Here is a 21,983-nt window from a genome sequence, read left to right on the forward strand (position 1 = left end):
ATGTGCCAGCAAACTTGTACGCGTCAACGTATTTATGTAATCGGCATAAGTAGTCACAATAGTGACATAATAGTTAATTTAGAAACATCAGTGTAGGCCTAATTGTTATTTATTTTAAATAACAACTAACTTTGGTCTAGTTTAATGAACCTGTTATATCGGAAGCCTAGAACTTACAGAAATACATGGGGTAGTCACATATTTCAGTGACAAAACTTTAAGGTGAATTTTCATTCAGCAGAAATTTCAGGTAGTGTGTTAAATAGATAGGCTGGCCTTAGTCGAAGCTAGTGGAGGTTTGGTGATCGTCCCACTCCGCACCCCAGATAGGAAGGAAGGCCTCCATGAGTATCTCTCTCAAATGGGACACTGCCCCCGCACAGACCCGATTTATTTTATTCAAATAAAAAGGCTTATAGCCAGTATAAACATATAAACTAACCACACAAAATGATTGTGAAATATGTAAAATTTTAAAGAACAGTTTTATTAAAAATATAAGCTTAATTACATCAATTTGGAGTCCTCAAAACAAAACTTATGCATTTAAACATGCAATTGTCCAAACTATCATTTGACCCTTTCCAAATCATCAAACTACTATTATGGCAGTAAAAAAAAAAAAAATCTATCTTTGACCCTTTTGTACCCAAGCATGTAAATGAAGCTACAAGGTCTAATGAAATTAAAACCTCTTCTTAAAATTGACGAACTCGCAAAAATTACGAACAGAACTTGTCTTTTATATTCATTAAAGCTGTCAATCATTTTGAAAACTCGTGTTAAACTGAATTCTTCATTTTTATCGTGTCTCTGCTGAGATCAAACTCAAATTTAAAAAAATCTCATTTTGTTTGTCACGTACACAGTCATACACAGTACGATATGCAGTAAAATGCTTACGGAGATGATTTGTCCGTATGTATCATACCTTTAGTTTTTTTATTTTTAAAATGGGTCATAAACTGCACTTGAACTGTTCTCTTGGCCAATGTGAAAATGTGAAAAACAGCGCGAAAGATTTAGCATGAGCTTGTGAGGCAGCGCGTTGCAATATTGAATTCTGATTCTGGCTAATCGCTGTTATTTATAGTTAGTAGATGATCATACATACAGAGTTTTAATGTTGTATTTTTATGACAAATATTACATAATACACAGCATTATTAATCTAAATATACGTCAACTCTTTCGAATCTAGAATGTGCACAAGAGCTGCTACATTTCTTTTGAGCCAAGATAAAGATCAAATAATGAACAAAAAAGTTGAAAGTTACCGCAGCAGTAAACATTAAGAGGTAAACCATATAAACATGTGCGCTTTGACTTCAACAGGCTTCTACATAGTTGTACATGCACACATCGAGATTTAATTCAGTCAACTTTAGCTTTGATTACAGTACACAATGTGGTGGCCAGTTCATGGGTGAAAATGATCCCTCGTGCTCCCAGAACCACTATTTCACAATCTGAGTACTCGAATATACCCATGCCATCAGAAAAGAAAATCTTCATTAGATGTGATAAACTGATCGGTACATTCAGGTCATCAGCTGGCTTTTTTTTTTTGCCACATAACGTTGCTGAGACTGGACCTGAGTAACTGAAACAACGCCAGATCATAATGCTGCCTTCAGAGGCTTGTACAGTGGACACAATGCATTATGGGTGCATCACTTTATGTGCTTCTCTTCTTACCCTGATGCACACCTCTCTCTGGAATAGACCCATTCTGGACCTTTTCCCATTGCTCTAAAATCCAATCTTTATGCTCGCTAGCAAACTGAAGCCTTTTTTTCTGATGAGTCTGACTCTGTGTTTTTTTGTGCGTTACTTGTTTAGTGGCTGTTTAGTCTCAATCCTGTGAGTTTTCATCAAATTGTGTCTGTATGGAAATGCTCTTACTTTCATATTAAACACAGATACTTTTACTGATTTTTTTTGCCATTTCTAAAACGTCAACGTGTTTGGCCAGGCTGTTTATACAACAAGAGATAAACTGTAGATATAAACAACATTTCTTTGCCAGATAAGAAATTTAGTAAACAATTGAAATTAGAAGGAAGATCTAGTAATATTTTACAATTTAGCAGGTATATAGTTGGAGACAGATGTTTCTAGCCAGTATTTTCTGAACCAGATGATGCACCTCATACCAAAAGGTTTTTATTTTTTTTAATTCCCAGAATAGATCCATCAATGTTCCTATTTCTGAATTACATTTAAAACACGGCTTAGATACACTTAGATATATTTTGTGTAGGTGTACAGGGGTGAGAAATGCTTGGGCGGTTCCATTTAAAGAAAGTTCTAGTACAAAAGGTCATTCCAAAGGCCACCTGAATACACTTTCTACTTTAAGTATAACCACAAGCAGGAAACCTGTTCCTTTCATTCATATTAATAATTTAACATCCTCACCTTTCAGGTTTCAAAGTCTTTAAGAACAAATTGTATATAGTTTTTTTTATTATTATTATATTTGACTCCAAACTTCAGAAACCTGAAAGATACTAATCACTATTACACTTTGGGTTACCTGCTGTTGTTTTAAATATGCCATAAAAATAAAAAGATTAAACTAATAATTAATATTATTTTATAATACAACATTACAAACTTGTATAGTAATACAAATATTAAATTGGATATTAAGTCAATAAATAAATTAACAACATTTCCTGGTATCAAACTTTTCCTGTATATTAGAATTGATAAATAACAACTAACTTTGGTCTAGTTTAATGAACCTGTTATATCGGAAGGGTAGTCACACATTTCAGTGACAAAACGTTAAGGTGACTTTTTGACGTATATTAACAACGTTTCCTGTATATTAGAATTGATTTAAATTATATATACACATCTGATTTTAATAGACATATTATACTGAACCATTCATGTATACACTATTATGTAAATAAGCAGTGTCTTCTAAGGCAAGTTAAAGATAAAAACCTTCCTTACGGATTAGCTACATGAGCCTTATAGCTAAAATGCAAAACTAAAGAAGTGGGTGTGGAATAGTAAACTAGCTAGTGATGTATGATAGGGGAAAAAACAACATTTTATTTTGCTTAGCTTTTGGAAAATAATGTCATATTTAATTCACTACGAGCTCTTTATTTCTAACTATGTATTACTTTTGATTTATAACACACTGAGGACTTTTTTTTAGCTCTAAATTGCATTTAGCATTTTAAAATGCACAGCATTAAGAAGCTTAAGAAAAATGCAGCGAGTCCAGAGGACTTTTAAAGTGTTAATGTACGTCATATTTAACATCTGAAGTCTGTTTATACTAATAGTGGCAATATATAGTTCTAATTACCTTTGGGTTAACTAAAAACTTTTGGATTTTGATCCTCTCTAGTCGAAACAAGCCGAACGTTGATGTGTGAAGCTTAAGGAAGGCATTGCTCACAGGGTTTTGAGTTTGTTTGTTTTTTTTAACCATAACCCTCGTTTTTTTTTTTTTTTTAAGTTTTGTCAGTAATGACTCTTACCTTTATCCTCAGGCCTTAATTGTGTGGGTTTCTTGTCAGCACTTGGGACCTCTGGCTTCAGTGCTGAAAAACGAAACATGGTGCATTAGCTAGCCGTCTCCCTTTCTCCCACTTAATACTACAGACAGTGCACAGATACAACAAACAAAAGAACAAACCACATGCAAGAAACTTGCTGCAAATGCAGGCGCTGATTCAGTTTCCTGTGGGGGAAGAGAAGATGAGCCAGAAATCTACTCAAGCCTCTCACTAGGTTGTACAGTACAGACATTATGTCACGCAACACTCCAAATACACCAAAGGCAAATGTCAGTATAACACTAACAAAGTTTGATCTTTACTGTGTGGCGCAGCCTCAGATGCTATTTATAGAACAGACAGAGGGGGAAAAAAATAAAAATACAACAAAAATAAAAGATGTTGACAGCAAAAGTACAGAAAATGAAAGACACTGAAAGACAATTTCAGCATTAAGAAAAATGCAGCTGTTCCAGAGTTTCATTTAGCCTCAGAAGGTGGGCCAAAATTAATCTGAATTAAGTCTTAGTCTGAATATCATGCCTGAAAGGCAGTTTGGTAAGAAAACCTCTTTTCTTCATTTCGATTAACTCTAGAGAGAGATCGTGTGCACATTTCCTGTAGAAGGTAGGCACCCTGTCCAGGGAAGCTCCAGGCCTCCCGCGCTCCTGTATAGGATAAGCACTATAGAGAATGAGTGAGTGTGGATGAGTGAATTTCTTAGCAGTAAGTTACTGATACTTTACATCGTAAAGTACAAAAAATCTGTAATTATGCAAGTTACCCTGGAGCTGTGGACATTCCATGGCACACAAATTAAAATAATTATCGCGAGCACCAAAGTGTAAGTAAACCAAAAACATTATCACCGCACTAGCATTATCAACAGCATCATCAACACAAGTGGTTAAGGATAACACATGATCGAGTTAATATACATCTTATTACACACACGCAGGGTATATATATATATATGCGTGTGTGTGTGTGTATTTAATTCAATTCAAGTTTTAAAATGAGCCATAGATAACTATTAGTACCGTATGTATAGATTTTTTGAGCCCCTCTATATATGAACTTAAGGGGACACTTCTTCCCCTATTTTTTTAGATTCTCTGAACAGCTTTTCATCACTTCATCAACACAGCGTACAACCATTTTTTACACTCCTACACACCAGTCCTACTCATTGCTTAAAATAAAAGTAGGAAGCTTCATAAACAGCTTTTATGTCCTACTCAGAGCTGGGAATATTTTCAGTCCTAATTTAACTTTAAGCGCAGTTCCTAGGAGTGATTCTGAGACGCTTAGTAAATACAGGACCGGATCTCATCTATGGAGTTTTTGCTCTCTGATATCACGGCCATATTCCAGAACTCAGAGTGTGAAACCGTGGTTCTGGGATCATGAAGAATCATTTTGTCAGTAGTGTGTGCTGTACAAAATATTTGTGCCAGACATTTTTAAGCCAGGCAGTGTATCTTTGTGTATTATTATCTCACGGCTATAACTACATAGAATAAAAACTCCCTTTATTTCTCCATATAACCCCCTGCTAGATTAACGTACTCATTACAGCGTTTCATTAGTGCTTGGATACCATCAAGGTAGAATTTTTCCTGAAATGTTGGCCTCCCAGAAACTCCTTTAATGGCCCAAACATGTGGAAATGGCTTGGAGTGAGGTCAGGATTGTACAGGGGTGTGGCAGTAACTCCGAGCTGAGTTCCTGTAATGTGCAAATGGTGCTGGTGAATGATTGTGTGTAGTTTTCACAGACAAATACATCTTTTCCAGGCACAAGTTATCTATTGATTTTCATGGATCGGGTTTTCCACTCACTGAATGTGCGCAGGAACAAATGTTTCGGGCTCCAAGCCACCTCATTCTTCTGTAAATGTCAATCGCTTTTATATCTTCATTCATCGGAAATATCAACACAAGCCTTGGTTTGACTTAAACGCCATTAGTAATTACAGCTGTTGGATTTCAGAAATTCACCCTTCTAGTTTAGAAAAAAAAGCCTCATATTCCTGTTCTGATCAGACTGCAATGAAATCCAAAGTGTTTTTTTTTTTTTTTTTTTTTGCGGTTTCAGCAGAAACTTTCTTTTAAAAGCACTTTAAACAGCAGGTTGTTACAAATCAGCTTTACAGAAATGGAGATATAGATTAAATTTCTCCCTGTTGTAATGCATCTGCCTCAACATTCAGCACAATGTGCATTGTGATGGTCCTGTCTTTAGCCACGCCCATGCTATTATCAGTCTTGAAAATCACACTCTTTGTATACTGATAAGAAGAAGCAGTCAACCGGATTCTGCATGATTTTATGCGCTGTGCTGCTGACACATGAAGGGCAGACTGGATAACTGCATGAATATGTGGAGTACACCTGCATTAATAGTAATTTCAGAAACTATATGTAACTGAAACTATGTAAACTGTCTCTGCTAGTGATGTGCTAGGAATTCTTATGTCCTATAGCCAGCGCAACACTGCTAGCCAGACCCTCTGAAACCCTTTACAACACATTAAACGGAAATGGAAAAAGAGAACAGGAAAAAGAGCTTATTAATACCTGCAGATTTGGAGGGTGGCTGTGGCTTCTTGGACTTCTGTAGAGAAATAGAGAGAACAATAGTTTAGGGTTAGAAACAGAAATACCGAGATCAGCCCATATTTAAACATATGCAGGCGCCGATTTTTATAATTTTTTTATTTATATGTAATTTCTTTAGAAACTGTGGGGGGCAAATATTTTATAACCTTTTTTCATGATGACTTTGCACTAGAGAGTAATATACACTAGAGCTGTGACACATATGGACTGTTTATTAAGTTTGATTTGCATCATCATTTTTTATTTAATTCAATAGAACTAATATTGCCTGTCTGGTTTGTCCCAAACAGCTAGATTTCTTACAGGATTTGAAGAATTAAAATGTAAAGTATTTAATAAACACTGAATTTCTGTGTAGCTTGCGTTGTTGATTGTATAAATGTAATCTCTTGCACAACAGTCCAGTAGGTGGCGGTACCGTACCAACGACCCATGGACTCAAAAGAGATAGTCATGCAAAAGTACTTTTGTGTTTTTGTGCAAAAACCGTGTCTTAGTATTAGGCAAATACAACCTTACAAAGATATACAGTAAGGCAAAAAAGTATTTAGTCAGCCACAAATTGTGCAAGTTCTCCCAATTAAAAAGATGAGAGAGGCGTATAATTTTCATCATAGGTAGACCTCAAAGACAAAAGAAGAAAAAAATCCAGAAAAATCACATTGTAGGATTTGTAATGAATTAATTGGTAAATTCCTCAGTAAAATACAGTAAGCATTTGGTCACCTACAAACAACCAAGATTTCTGGCTCTCACAGACCTAAGACGCTTTTCTGTCCTCCACTCGTTACCTGTTATCAGTATAAAAGACACCTGTCCACACTCCAAACTCCACTATGGCCAAGACCAAAAAGCTGTCAAAGGACAGCAGAAACTAAATTGTAGACCTGCACCAGGCTGGGAAGACTGAATCTGCAATGGGTAAGCAGCTGTGTGAAGACATCAACTGCAGGAGCAACTATCAGAAATTGGAAGACATACAAGACCACTGATAATCTCCTTCGTTCTGGGGCTCCACGCAAGATCTCAACCCGTGGGGTCAAAAAGATCGCAAGAACGGTGAATGACCTGCAGAGAGCTGGGCCAGAAGTAACAAGGGCTACCATCAGTAACACACTGCGCCACCAGGGACTTAAATCCTGCAGTGCAAGACGTGTCCCCCTGCTTAAGGCCCATCTGAAGTTTGCTAGAGAGCATTTGGATGATCCAGAAGAAGAAGCATTTCAAGGTCCTGGAGTGGCCTAACCAGTCTCCAGATCTCAACCCCACAGAAAATCCCCAAACATCACTGCTCTAGAGGAGATCTGCATGGAGGAAGGTTTGACCTCTGTCATTGCCAACAACGGGTATATAACAAAGTATTGAGATGAAATTCTGTTATTGACCAAATACTTATTTTCCACAATAATTTGCAAATAAATTCTTTAAAAATCATACAATGTAATTTTCTGGATTTCCTTATTTTATTTTGTCTCTCATAGTTGAGGTATACCCATGATAAAAATTACAGGCCTCTTACATTTTTTTAAGTGGGAGAACTTTGCACAATTGGTGGCTGAATAAAAACTTTTTTGACCCACTGTATTTTTTTACCACGCCATTATTTGTTTTGCAAAAATGAAGTAAGAAAATAAAAACAATAGACACCCCCCATCCCCCACCCTTTACTCAATAGCTTGTAACTCCACTTGGGATGTAGGGTCTGAAATGTTGCTCTTGGATTTTTTTAATTTCTCAAAGCATTGCACTGTCAGACCGCGGGGTGAATGCGCTGAAATGTCCAGTCCTACAAACTGTCTTGAATACTTTGCTTTCTACTTGCAAATAATCTTCTAGAATTATAAGTTCAACTATAAAATGTTGAACTCTGAATTGTATGGAAAATGTTTTATAACCTTTTCCAGATTAATGTGCAGCAACAATTGTTCCTCTAAGACTATTGCTTATGTCTTTCCTCTTTGGCACGGTGTTATCACCCACCTGAATGCTCCAGATCAGCATTAAATGTCTGCTTTTACAGAGATCTGCACATTTGCTGATGATCATTTAATCAAGGGCTGATGATTAGCAGCACCTGGAAGCCATAATGGGGACTTAATATCACCCATGTGCTTCTTTTACTTTTGGTTGTATTTTTGGTAAAAAAAATAAAAATAAAAAAAAAGGATCAGTAAAATGAGTTATATGTTGTTGTTTGTCTGAGGTTGTATTTGCCCAATACTGAGACCTGCTACCATCAGATGATTTTTATCATGCTTTTACAGAAAAATACAATAGAATCCCAAAATATAAGAAAGTGATTTTTATATATATATATATATATATATATATATTAAAAAAAGGTAAAATTAGGAAATTAATCACTCTTATACCAAGTAACATTAGTAACTTTTTATAAGTGTGAATCAATTCTATATCAGCAACCGCTTGCTTTAATTAATAGAATCAATCAAATCACACCACTTCAAAAGAAGTACACTTTTAAGCAGCTAATGGATACATAATATAAAGTGTTACTTTGAAATAATAATTCTGTCCAAGCCTATACAACTTCTACAGTATGAGTCAATAATTGTCTTGGCCACGTCCACTGTTACGGCAGAGTATAAATGAAAACACAAAACATCCGCAGTTTTCATTCTAGACTAATCTAAAACTAGTATTAAGATTTTTTACTTTTTTATGCATTATTAGGAAGAAAGGTTTGGAGTTTTGAAGGTTTGTCTATTCTGAATTGGAGAAAACAATAAAGCAAAACTTCAAACAAATTCATTAGAATGTTTCTTGTTGTTCTAACAAGACTTTTGCACAGAGATTGTGTTTTTGGACATAATTACATCTCAGATAAAAGAAGGCATTTTTCATAAGTACACTTTTTTTTTTTAATCACAGGCTGCTTCAAGGTAAAAGCAATAAGAGTAAAAGGACTCCATTAATTTTTTGGAAACACAAACAGTTCCAAGTCACTACAGCATTCAAATTTGTCAGGTGCAAGTTTTATTATTTAATTCGTAAGGGCATCACTTCATACTGTTTGTTCAGAAGCAGTGACAGGAGATTCGTGTCATAACATTTTCATTCTAAAGGTTTAGTGTTGTGAAAAGAGTGATTAAAAAAACAAAAATTTTGTGACACAGATCAGATTTTTACGGCTGTCCGCGAATGCACAAATGTGATGTTTTTCAGATCGGATTAGAGTCACTTTCATACATTTCCGCGCTAACAACAGCTGCTAAAACGAGGCTAAAGTAAGGCTTCTGGCTTTCTTCCTTTTTCTAAACTTAACAAATACACCCGACAAACTGCTTGCTAATTTTTGCAACTTAGGTTGAGCTGATGCTGGGGGGACAATCAGTTTCCACAAACCAAGCATAGAGCTTACACTGGGCTCAGTTTAGGTCTCCTTACCTCTTCTGGGTCTTGTCTGGGAGTCTGCTTAATTGAACTTTTGGATGAAAGGGTCTAAAAAACATCATAGAGAAATTCTCTTTTAGAACTGGAAGTACAAACGGCAGAGGACAGTGAAGAGAACAGCAGTGAAAAATCAAATGACACAAAACACACTCGGGGCAAAAAGCTGAGTGTCACAGCACTGCATCATTTACATTAAAAAATAAATATAAATAAAACTACAATACATGGACTTATTACTAGCTAATAAATACAGTAAAACTTCGAATTGCAAGTAACTTTGCAACTCTGCAAGTGCTTTGCAAGATGAGCAAAATTTTGAAATAAATTTAATCTTGATAAACGAGCAAGGTCTTAAGTAGTACGCATGCACTTTGTCTATGGGGTACCACGTGACCACAACTGAGCCAATGGTTCTTCTCTTCCAGGCTGCGGGATTATGGGTAATTGTCTCAGTATCATTCAAATAGTCAACAATCATGCGCGCGTGTACGGTTTACTATAACATTGTGACTGTATGTGTGCTCGTAATGCATTTTTTATTGTGTCCAAGTGTACGGACTGTTCTTTAGTAACTGTACTGCAACAAAAGCAGTCGTGAAGTAAAAAGTTAAAAAGGCTGTAGAAGTGCGAAAGATGAATCTTTTAATGACATTACAACATCAGCAGAATCAACTGTTCACACTGTACCTCTTTCTCTGAATCTGAGATCAGCACCACAAAGTTGTCCGGAAAGACTCCCTCCCTGCCATTCACCTCTCCTCTCCACCAGCCTGGCTCTCCTGTATCCTAAAATATACACGTGCACACACACACACACACACACACACAAATAAATGTTTAATAACACATCTCTGAAAGTGTAACTACTGTTAATTATCTGGCACCGCTGTTGAGTTACGATCACTCCGACATCTTTAATCCAAAGCAGCAGAAACAAAACTCGGACCGGCTTTAATTTAATACTAGAGTCTAATATTTAAGAAGCTAAATTGGTTGTGAATAGTCATGGTATATGATAAACAGTAAGTAAAAATAAGTCAAAGTCCAGACTTTGGGCTCACTGAGGCACTGTGATGTGAGTCTAAGAGAGCTGTGTGTAAACAAACACCAATAAACTGCAGCAACGGTGTGTACAAGGCGGGCCGAAATTTATTCTAAGCAGTGTGAGAGACTGATAAACTCCTACACAAAACACCAAGTTATTCTTGCTAAAGGTGGTTTGGCATGTTACTAAATTATCCCTTTAAAAGACTATGTATTTAAATCTGTTGTATTGTTTGTTGTCATTTGAGGCCATCCGTTTGGTTATGGAGGTTGGTCCGGACGACAGAACTGACATTTAGCCCTGATAAATAAAACCACACTGTAGAACTGAAAGAGGGTGTACTTTCATTTTCCCGTTATTATAGCTGGCAAAACTGTTAATAACGTTTGCAGGATTAAAAAATAATAATTGTTATATTATCACAGTGATACACATAGTGTGAGCACAAAACTGGAGGAGACAACAACAACTAGTAAAAACAAGAGAGCTGACAGTCTAACAACAACTCACCTTGCTTATTAAATGCACAATGTCACCTTCCTTGATGTCGAGTTCATCCTGGTTTGTAGCTTCATAATTAAAAATGACCTTGCAGTATTCTTTTACTGTGAACACCATAAACATAGAAAAAACACACAACTGTACTTTATAGTTTTTTCCAAACATCATTAGTGTGGTTCCTGTTATGTCTTAATGTATGGCATGCACAGCAGCACTTTATACTGTACACACAGTGATGCACAATCTAAACATTCTACACTCCACAATACCAGTCTGAGCTGAACTTATCACTTAAGGGGCAAAAAAAAAAAAAAAGATTTACTGGCCACAATGTCAGAAAAATAATTAATTATTTGGCCAAATGTCTGATCCCAAATTCCAAACCCTCTTGGTGACTTTTTTGTCAAAAGTGACAAGGGACAGATCTAGCGACTTTTTCTGATGTTATTGGAGACTTTTCAGAACAGAAGGTGCTGCCGTGAGCTCCTCCCCTGTCCCAAAGCACTAACATTGCTTGCATGCCGAAACTGCCTCGTATGCAGAGGCAAAGTTCTTGCAAAATTTCAGTTCTTAAGGTGTGGCATTTTTATGCCATGTTAGAATACAACATTGTTACAGTTATGCTTTATACAGAGCCTATGAAATGACTTCAGTCAAACTTCTAAACCTTGGTGGTGGAAGTGCTACAGAAGAACTAAGTCAGACATTGTGACCTCTTATACTTTCCCTTGTTTAGTGGCCTGACTATATTAAAATTACATGATGCTGCCGGCTTTATGTTAGCAGGTTGAATAGCACACTTTGCAAGAGCCTTACTACCCAACAAAGGATTTTTTTAAATCATATTAAATGTTGTGATTAATGAATGACATACTAACGAATAAACACTTTGGTCTGTGCTGCAGGGACCAGAAACTCACCTTTAGCTTTGCTGTCTCCATCTTTCTCTATTTTGTGAGCATCTCCCGTGTTTAAGAGACTGGGCTTAGGGCCTGATGGTAATGATGGAATCGGCTGAAACGAAACACAAGCACATGTGTCTTTACTGCTGCACTGTCCACCGAGTAGATAGACAGACAGACAGACAGACAGAGAACTGAGCATACCACTTTTTCATGCTGCTTAAATACAGCACACAGGCAGATGTGGAAAGTATTTATTTTTTGAAAAAGCCCAATTTAGCTTACTGTTTTTCTCTCTTTTTACATTCCTCACTTTTAAGGGATTGTGCGCAGTCGTTAAATACGACACATTTTAAAGAAACAGTAGCTAGATGACTGCACAGTGCAAGAATAAAAAAAAAAAAAAAAACATAAAAAGTGTCATGATTGAGTGCCTCCTGAACAACCTGATCTAAAAACAGAAAAAATGGCACACAGGACTTAAGCAAACATTGGCAGAGCATGTGTTAAGTATCAGACAGCTATAATTAGCGTTTCATGATTCAGTGCCCATGGCTATAAGACATAAGCAACTCTCTACATAGAGGCAAAGGAAGCAGTCGAGACGCAGCACCTCGACTAAAACAAGACTCAACCATTCAAGCTTCATCACATCGCTGTAACGTAACTACGGCCACTTCATATCCGAGGGATTTTTTGTAGCAAAAGAAAAAAAAAAGCCTACCTTTCTTCTTTTTAAAGATAAACATTGATGTTATTAAATACGATACACTGCATTAAACTACTGGGGAAAGATTTTGATATTAAAAGCAATGCAATTATGAATTTGTAGCGCATCTCAAATATTAAAGGTTTATGGGTAATAAGAGTTTGCAATAATTGAAGAAATATAGTGCAGTGCAAAAGTATTAAAACCCAAGCTTACTTTGTCCTTCTTCTCCTCTGAGTCAGATGACAGACGAGGCTTCAGCTTCACCGAGCCTTCACGGAAAATGTTGCCAAACCCGACGCCTTTCACCTTTTTAGGCTGTGTGATGACCCCGTTTCCAGGGTGAGGGGAAGCTGGACTGGAGATCTCATCTTTACTGTCTATACACACACACACAAACACAAATTAGTTTTCTGCCACAAAAAAAAACTCTATCCTGTCGAGGCCTGGACTCCACTGGAACTCTGAGAGTATGTGTGCCTGTGTGTGTGTGTGTGTGTGTGTGTGTGTGTGTGGTTTCTTGCATCCAAGTCTTCAGTATCAGATCCTTCAAGTCAAGTATGAGCTTAAGCCTACATGATTTAGACGCGTTTCTCCAGCACGTCCCACAGACGCTCCATCAGATCGAGTCCTGGAGAACTCAAACTCTTTGTCATGTTCCTCAAACTGTTTGAACAATGTATGAAACATTAGGGTGCGTTATCCTGCTGAAAGAGGCCACGACTATCAGGGAACCCTGTCTCCATAAATGGGTGTAACTCTGTGTCTGTAACCCAGTTTAGGTGGGTGGTACGTGTCAGAGTAACATCCACGTAAAGGGCAAAACATCAACCAGAGTGTCACACTGCCTCACTCCGCTTGCCTTCTTCCCATAGTGCATCCACAAAGAAATAAACTCGGCCGTCGCCATAATGTAAAAAAGAAAACGAGATCCATTGCTCTGAGGTCCAGGGCTGATGCTCATGTGTCCACTGTAAAGCTTTTGGTGAAGGACATGCATCAGCATGGGCAACTTGACCACTCAGCACATATGTGTCTGCATACTCAAAAAAACTATGCTACAACTCCTTTCATTCACTTCATCAGCAGTTTGTGCTACAAGAGATCTTGTATTGGAAGTTCTACACCTCCAACGGTTCTACAAAAAGCCATTTAATGTAGCAGATTTCATGTGCAAAGACTTTCTTTTCCCCCCTGTTGTTTTCCTTATTACGCCTTTTAACTTTCACTTTCCTCAGAGATGCATTCTTACTGGAAAAGGAGCAAGTGAGAAAAACTTCTACTTCCCATTCACTCGTTTTGCGTTTCCTGTGCTTTCTTTGTGTTACCATTTATGGAGGTTTGTGGGTGTCACTAAATGCAAATCAGCAGTGCTCTGTGTGTATGTGTGAGAGTAATTTACACTTTTGTGCGTAAAGCTCTTCCACAACTTCACTAAAAACTTGATCGTTCTACTGAAGGCCCACGGTCTGATGCACGAAACACCAACGCTAAAAAAAAGCAAAGCCTCCTGGGAAAGGACTCGTATTAAATCACAGTCACGAATCAGACTAAACAGCGAGTGTGCAAAAGTGTAACCCACTCAAACACGCCCTGAGAAACACAAGAGCCTAAGCTGAGGCGTGCTGTGACGTGCCCTGGCAGAGGAGTGAGCAGTACCTGGCTCATCAGGAACATCGTTACTCTCGCCGTCCTCACTCGTCTCCATTTCTTTAACAAAGTTGGAGGGGAAGAGGCCAGTCTTCCCGTTTATTGTCCCACTCCACCAGCCTTCCTCCACCTAAACACACACACACACACAAGAACAAGTTAAAATGTTACTTTCTGATTTATTTTATACACTTACATATACACACAAAATTGCGCGCACACACATCTATATACACACACATCTACTGTAAGTGCACGCGCGTATGTGTGTGTGTGTGTGTGTGTGTGTGTGTGTGTGTGTGTGTGTGTGTGTGTGTGTGTGTGTGTGTGTGTGTATGTGCATATGCATCATCTGTGTTTAACACATAGCATAGAACACGCAGACACACACAAGTTTTTGTGCAAATAGCTGAAGCGTTCCCTTACCTCCTCAGTGATGTCGATGATGTCGCCAACCTTCAACCCGAGCTCGTCCTCGTTCTGCGGCAGATACTCGAACAGGGCTTTACACTGACGCTTTTTTACTGGTTCTGCAATGCACACACAAACACAACCTGTGGTACGGTATGTTTAAGGGTGATCCTCCCTGAATACTGTCAAGGAAGCTGTTTTTTTTTTTTATTATTATTAAACTAACACACACACACACAACCAGTTGGTCTAGATTTTTTCTTTTTATTCACAAAGCTTGGGGGGGGAAGGGGGGGGGTGAGCGCTTGAACAGTGTGTGACGATTCTATTGTCAAACTGTAACTGATTAGAGAACTTTCCCGTTGCAGAAAATGAAAACTCCTTTGTGATTCCTCATGCATGTTGTTTTAGTCGAGACCTTTCTAATTATTCTACCATCATCACTTGGCCCATAATCTGTTAACAACTTATACTCCCCTTATACCCCTATCTCACCTACTGTACGTGGGTTCACGTGGTGGCCGTAAGTATGGATCATCATGATTCACCGCGGGTTTTGGCGCTGTGATTACGTTTTCATCTTTACATGCGTCGGCCCTCGCATAGTCAAACTGCATAGGTGAGACAGGAGTATAACAAAGAGGGCGAGTTATTGGGGGCGGGTTATCGGGGGCGGGGCTTGTAGAACGACTTTCTCACACACATACACACACACACTAACGAATTGGGAATCACAGCTGTCTGGCACACGGATTTTAAAGTGTCTGAAGAATGGCATTACATTTTTGAAAAATAACTAAATACCCGAGTACTTAAGGAGCAGACACAACGCGTTAGATTAATCATTACATCAAAAAAGTCATCCAAGTACTCTAACGCGTTACACCCAACACTGCCAATGAGGCATTTCAGCAGGGTCGAGAATTTGGGCTCATTCTCTGGTCACAGGACCCGGGTCTCTTTTTGTCATTCAGTCGACCATAAACCCCTCTGTATACCAGAGTATTCTGAAGCAAATGTGAGGCCTTCTGTCCGACAGCTAAAGCTTGGTTGAAATTAAGTCATGCAGTAGGACAATGATCAGAAGCACACCAGTAAATTCAAATCAGAATGGATGAAAAATAAAAGAATCTAGGTTTTGAAATGGCCTGATAAACTCTATAACTCTCACACCAGAATATTTGCAAAACCTGATCATAAAAGATTATGAACTGAGTCACAGCGGAAAAAGGTGTTTTATTGATGAAAATTTAACATGAAAAATATGTTTAAAATAGATTGTGTGTGTGTGTGTGTGTGTGTGTGTTGGGTTGCTTTTACAACTATTTTATTGAGAAAAGCCAACAAGAAATAGTAAAAATCCATAGGTGTGTAGGTGTTTCCAAACTTTTACTTGGCAGTGTGTATATGTTAGGGACGGGAATCAGCAGTCGGTGCTGATTCGATTAAAATTTGGATTTCATAAGTATCCAGAAACTATATTACTTTTTTCCTGATTTTGTTACATAAAAAAAAAAAAAAAAAAAAAGAACATTAGTTTTCTCGCTTAAAAGACAAGCGCAGCATTTGAACAATATAAACTTACTTAACCTAACTTTAAACAAAAAGCTACATCGTTGCTGAGCAGCGTGCATCTCTGTCATCCGCCATAATTATTTCTAAACGAATCAAGCAAATAATTCACTACTACCACACGAGACGAAAACATAAATTGTTCAGTGTGTACCATGTTTAGGATGATAAAGAAATCACTTTTCATATGTGAAAAGTAACGCCTTACCTCCTCGAATTCCTCTAACGGGTTAAGCCGCTGTGATTTTAAACTAATTAGTGCTCGCTGTGTTTGAGGGAGACAGAAAAAGTTTGAAGAAGAGACAAATCGGAGGCTTGTAATGTAAGCGATCGTTGATAATGTAACATCATAAAAATGTGTTCCTGTTGCGCTACTCTGAAGTTTCTGCGTACAGAATCGATTATACTGTATATACAATCACCAGTCACGTCACTCAAACTGAAAACCAGTCGATTCTGGTCACTGGTCACTTCTGGTCTGATACGCGAATCACCACACCAACAGATTCACAATTCATAACGGAATCGATTTTTTCCATCTCTATGATATATAATCTCAGAAAAGTGAATGGTGAGAAAATCATGACATGAATATTCTATCGTCATACTGGCTATTTTAGATTATAAACAATCGTATAAGCATTCCACTGCACATCATATACTGTGTATGGTTGTTTACATGACAAAATTGTTTATTTATTTAAAACAGAGGATGACACTAATTAAATAAAAACTATTTAATAAAGCTGATCTAGACCAATCAGAAATGTCTTCTAAATAAACTCTGGAGCTGTTGTCTCTAATCTATATACAGTACACTTTTTAAAGCTTACTGTGTAGCTGGAAAAAGATGAGATTATGTGGCGTCCTTGTTAACTGCACTGATTCGTAATAAAATAATGAACACTGTATGAACACTCTTTCTCTTGTTCTTTTTTCTTGGAAATATACAACTCTATTGGATCAAATGGACTCTCACACAGGGGGCCCCCCCGACTCTCACACAGGGGCCCCCCCGACTCTCACACAGGGGCCCCCCCGACTCTCACACAGGGGCCCCAACCGACTCTCACACAGGGGCCCCAACCGACTCTCACACAGGGGCCCCAACCGACTCTCACACAGGGGCCCCAACCGACTCTCACACAGGGGCCCCAACCGACTCTCACACAGGGGCCCCAACCGACTCTCACACAGGGGCCCCAACCGACTCTCACACAGGGGCCCCCCGACTCTCACACAGGGGCCCCCCGACTCACCGCTTCCTACACTTTATCATCAGTGGAAAGACTCACTCTTTTTGGATGTTCGAGGCTGGAGGCCCAGACCTCCCGCTGGAATGCCGTAAGTGCTGATTCTCTGCACCAGACTGGCCACGTTACCCGACGACCTCCGCTGTAGCTGCCCATCCTCCTTGACCTCCTTCACGTCTTTTGCTTCCTCTTTCGGTTCTTTCTTCACCTCCTTAACACAGAGAAAGTCACCAGATTAGGCTAACGAAAATGATTTTGGTAAGTGAAGTCACGCAGGAGACTCTTATGTCGTCCTACTACATCCTCCTCATTTTTTTTCCCAACCAACAGTGACTTAAACTTTACCTGTGTGGGGTTTCTGACAAGCACTGTCAGAGTGTGGGACATAAGATTATCAGGTATTACCGCTCACTATTGGAAATAACATTTAACAATTTTAACAAACAGCATTTTAATGTTTATTATATCCTCTTAGTAGTTTTTAATATGAAAAAAAAAAAACTGTAAACATACAGTAGTGCATAGTGCTACTGAATCGATTCATAAATCGAAACAGCCAAAACTTGAACTGAACAGCTGTAACTGACATTTTTCTGTGGTGCCACGTTCACTTTATTTATTCGTGTATATTTTTAATTAATAATATGAACTGGAATTTCCCTCTTAAATATATCGCAGATGACATTATTACTGGCTCGGCTCTGTGCTATGCCTCCATATTAAGAAAAGTTCCATTTAGTGGCTTTAAAGAAGTTTCATACAACCCCCAGCTTTATTAACTGATTCCTTTGTGCCCCTAATGAATAACACTGATTGGTCAGAAAATATGCAAAACATGTCTACCGGTCAAAACATTAGAAATGTGCTGAAAAAAACCATTCTACACTATAATATTAAAAAGAAAAGGAAAGGTTAAAGTGGCTTGCCTCTTCGTTATTCATGCCTGTGCGAAAGAAAATCCGCCCCTGAGTCAGAGCTGATAATAAAAATCACAGGCTTCATCCGGGAGCAAAGTACAACCTGGTGCTATGAGGGACTGAGAATGAGGTGTATGAGACAATAATTTACCTCGGGGAAGGTACTAGTCACATGTGACCAACTCGCTTCACATTCCATAACTCATACACAAGCAACAGAATGCAGTACAGAATAATAATTCATTTATTTATTTGTATTGTCATACAGTGAAACAATGGTGTAGATACGAGAAGACATTTTTAAAGATGTCTGATTTTCATTAAGATCAGATTGCTGCTCAGTCAGCGTGGAGGTGTTTTAGTAACAGCCAAGATGCAGCTTTGAAACAGTGATGATTTGGGTTTGTCAAAGCTGACATTATTGGAAATAATAAATCAAACGTTGCTCCTACAGCACCACAGATCCTGCACAGATTCAGAAATCAACGAAAAACAAGCTGCATTCATGAGCACTGCTGGGCCTCATTCAAGGTACACACATTAAAATAATCATCCTGAGCAAAAACATTACCACAGCATCGACACTCAAGTACTTATGGATGCAACATGATCGTTGATATACTATGATTTTTGTATTTTTACAGTAGGACCTTGGATTGCGAGTAACAGAGTCTGAGAGCCTTTTGTAAGTTGAGCAATTTTTTAAAAATAAATTCTAACTTAAATAACGAGTATGGGCTTGATACACGAGTAGTACACATGCGCTTTGTCGGCCGGGCGTCACGTGATCACAACTGAGTCAATGGTTCTTATCTCTCGCATTCTGTGGGATTGTAGGCATCATTAGAGAGGTTCCTTGTTAAAGATCCAGTTTCCAGATCGCAGTGTTTCCCTTAGTGTGCGCGTGAGAGAGTGTAAAAGTTCTACACAGTAGCTCCCACCCTCCTCTCGTATTACTTTATCTCACACACACACACACACACACACACACACACACACGTACACACACACGTACACACACACGTACACACACACGTACACACACACGTACACACACACGTACACACACACGTACACACACACGTACACACACACGTACACACACACGTACACACACACACACGTTCGTACGAGCACAAACACACACCAACGGAAACACTGCCCTGCTGGGATTCTTCTCAGAGGTAAAGTGCAGGTTAACACATTTTCAGTCATGTTAAATCTCCTTAGCCTAAATCTCCTAAATCTTACTTTGCCTTTAGAGATTAGAATGGCACCTTCTCTGTCTTCTTTTATGTCCTTGCTCAAAACCTTTTTTTCTTTTTTTCTTTAGTGTATTAATTTTGTTATATAGTTGTGTTAAATAGGTTGTGTTACTTTTGTGTTTATTGTTTTTAGGGTATGTTTTACAATTATGCTTTTCTGTAAAGCACTTTGGTCAGCCTGAAGGCTGTTGTAAATGTGCTATACAAATAAACTGAACTTGAGCTTAGCCATTTCCTTTTCTTGATACAGGGCCTCTTAAAAAGACACCTTTTATTTTATTTTATTACATTTATTTGACCCAACAGTGTACACCTAATCTAAATGCAATCAAAGAGCAAAAGAAAGCACTTACACTACAAACACCAAAGTCAACATTTAGGCAAGCATTTACCAAAGTTTTGCATTAGTAAACACACATGCAAACTTTACAACACTGACACAAAATCATGAAAACTAATTTACTTAAAAGGTCTATGCCCCAATGAATACAGAAGGGGAGGGAGTAAAAAAAAAAAAGTCAGGGCAGTGTTTCTAAATTTTCAATATATATTTCAATTTGTACAGTTTCAATTTTTCAAATATTTCAATTTGTACAGTATATTTCTATTTTTTATGCACATCATATTTCTATGTACAGTATATTTCTATTTTATGCACATCATATTTCTATTTTTATTTTTAGTTCTATTTTTCCTAGCACATTTTTATTTTTATTTTTAGTTCTATTTTTTCCTAGTTTAATTTAATTTTTTTATTTAATTTCTATCATATTCTTTTATTTATATTTATTTCTTATTTGTACACTTTAATTCTCTTTTAGGGTCAATGGCAGTCGTATAATGCATTTCACTACATTTCGTACTGTGTATGTTTGTGTATGTGACAAATAAAATTTGAATTTGATTAAAACAGATGACCACAGCACTGTTTAATACTTGTTCAGTCTACCTGAGCCTCCAAATATGAATTGGACTCTATATTAACTTAAAGACATTAACTGAACTTCCAGGTGTCTAACACTTTTCCAGCTGCATAACACTAGACAATTTCTGCTATAAGGATGGGTTCCCTGTTGAATCTGGTTCCTCTTAAGGTTGCTTCCTATTGCAATCTCATCTCCTTGCCACCATCACCCTCAACTTTCTCATCTGGCACAATCTGATTATTTTGATCCATACATATTTTCTTTTAATTCTGTAAACCTTCGACAATGACCATTGTTTAAAGCACTAAAATAATACAATATAATAATAAAAAGTAATAAAATTACATTGAATTAACTGGTCTGTAGGTGGGAACACCATGTTCTGGCTCTACCATGAAAACTAGGTTTATATTACCTTCTTAGACTACTTCTAAAATATTTTATAGGGAGAGAGGCTGAAGTGACAACAGCAACTAAATGGTCTCTCTGACTTTTTGCAACATTAAACCTAAATAGGAAAACATTAAAGCATGCAACATTTCGTTCACAAAATGAAACAAACACTGGACTCATTGGTTAATTGCTGTGGATGATTAACACACTCCAGCTCATGCAGATATATGAAAAGAATCTACTTTGGGGTAGTACCATTAACTTAACTTCATATTGTTATATCACACAATCCCAGCATCTGTCCCATGCTCTCTTCACTGGTGTCCCACAAGGTTCAGTACTCAGTTCCCCTTATACTAGGGATACTCAATCCCTAGGTGTGATCAGATGCTTATGTGGGTTCTCATGCCACTGCTATGCAGATGACACTAAACACAACTGGTCCTTTCCGATGTTTCTCCTTAGACCTCAGCATGTCACCTCAGCCCAGGTGATTCAACCCTGTGCCAGGATCGTGTGCCCTCTGAACAACTCCATGATCTCAACCTTGATATACCTATTGACAAATCAGCTCTCCTGTTCCTCTCACAATTGCTAATCTAATCCGATTTCATCTTAACATCATCAAAAAGATTTGTCCATTTATATCCACGCAGCCTGTTCAGACTCTTGTCATTTCAAAACTAAACATTTGGCAGGTCTTTTCAACCTTATACCCCCATCACGCCCCACACTTCCTTCTGATCTAGCACTGATCGGCTGGTCCCATCACTTCCCATCTCTTCCCTTGGATAAGCTCTCAATCCTGTCATGCTCATGAACATCCATGAAATGTACACTAATAACAGAATATTAAAGGGGTTTCAATGTGAATTATTTC

General features: G+C 37.9%; 1 protein-coding gene across 1 annotated transcript in view; it reads right to left on the reverse strand.

Moving 5' to 3' along the window:
- cd2ap (CD2-associated protein) overlaps window positions 1–21,983 on the reverse strand; it is a 47,562-nt gene that overhangs the window by 8,139 nt on the left and 17,440 nt on the right. The window contains exons 3-12 of the mRNA XM_053484203.1: window positions 17,645–17,813; window positions 14,793–14,896; window positions 14,376–14,496; window positions 12,933–13,096; window positions 12,026–12,119; window positions 11,115–11,209; window positions 10,247–10,345; window positions 9,554–9,607; window positions 6,104–6,140; window positions 3,507–3,569 (exon numbers count right to left, since the gene is read on the reverse strand). Of these exons, the coding sequence (XP_053340178.1) occupies window positions 3,507–3,569; window positions 6,104–6,140; window positions 9,554–9,607; window positions 10,247–10,345; window positions 11,115–11,209; window positions 12,026–12,119; window positions 12,933–13,096; window positions 14,376–14,496; window positions 14,793–14,896; window positions 17,645–17,813 (1,000 nt within the window). The remainder of the gene's footprint in view (window positions 1–3,506; window positions 3,570–6,103; window positions 6,141–9,553; window positions 9,608–10,246; window positions 10,346–11,114; window positions 11,210–12,025; window positions 12,120–12,932; window positions 13,097–14,375; window positions 14,497–14,792; window positions 14,897–17,644; window positions 17,814–21,983) is intronic.

Source organism: Clarias gariepinus, chromosome 23 (genome assembly GCF_024256425.1).
Source record: "Clarias gariepinus isolate MV-2021 ecotype Netherlands chromosome 23, CGAR_prim_01v2, whole genome shotgun sequence".
Lineage (NCBI taxonomy): Eukaryota > Metazoa > Chordata > Actinopteri > Siluriformes > Clariidae > Clarias > Clarias gariepinus.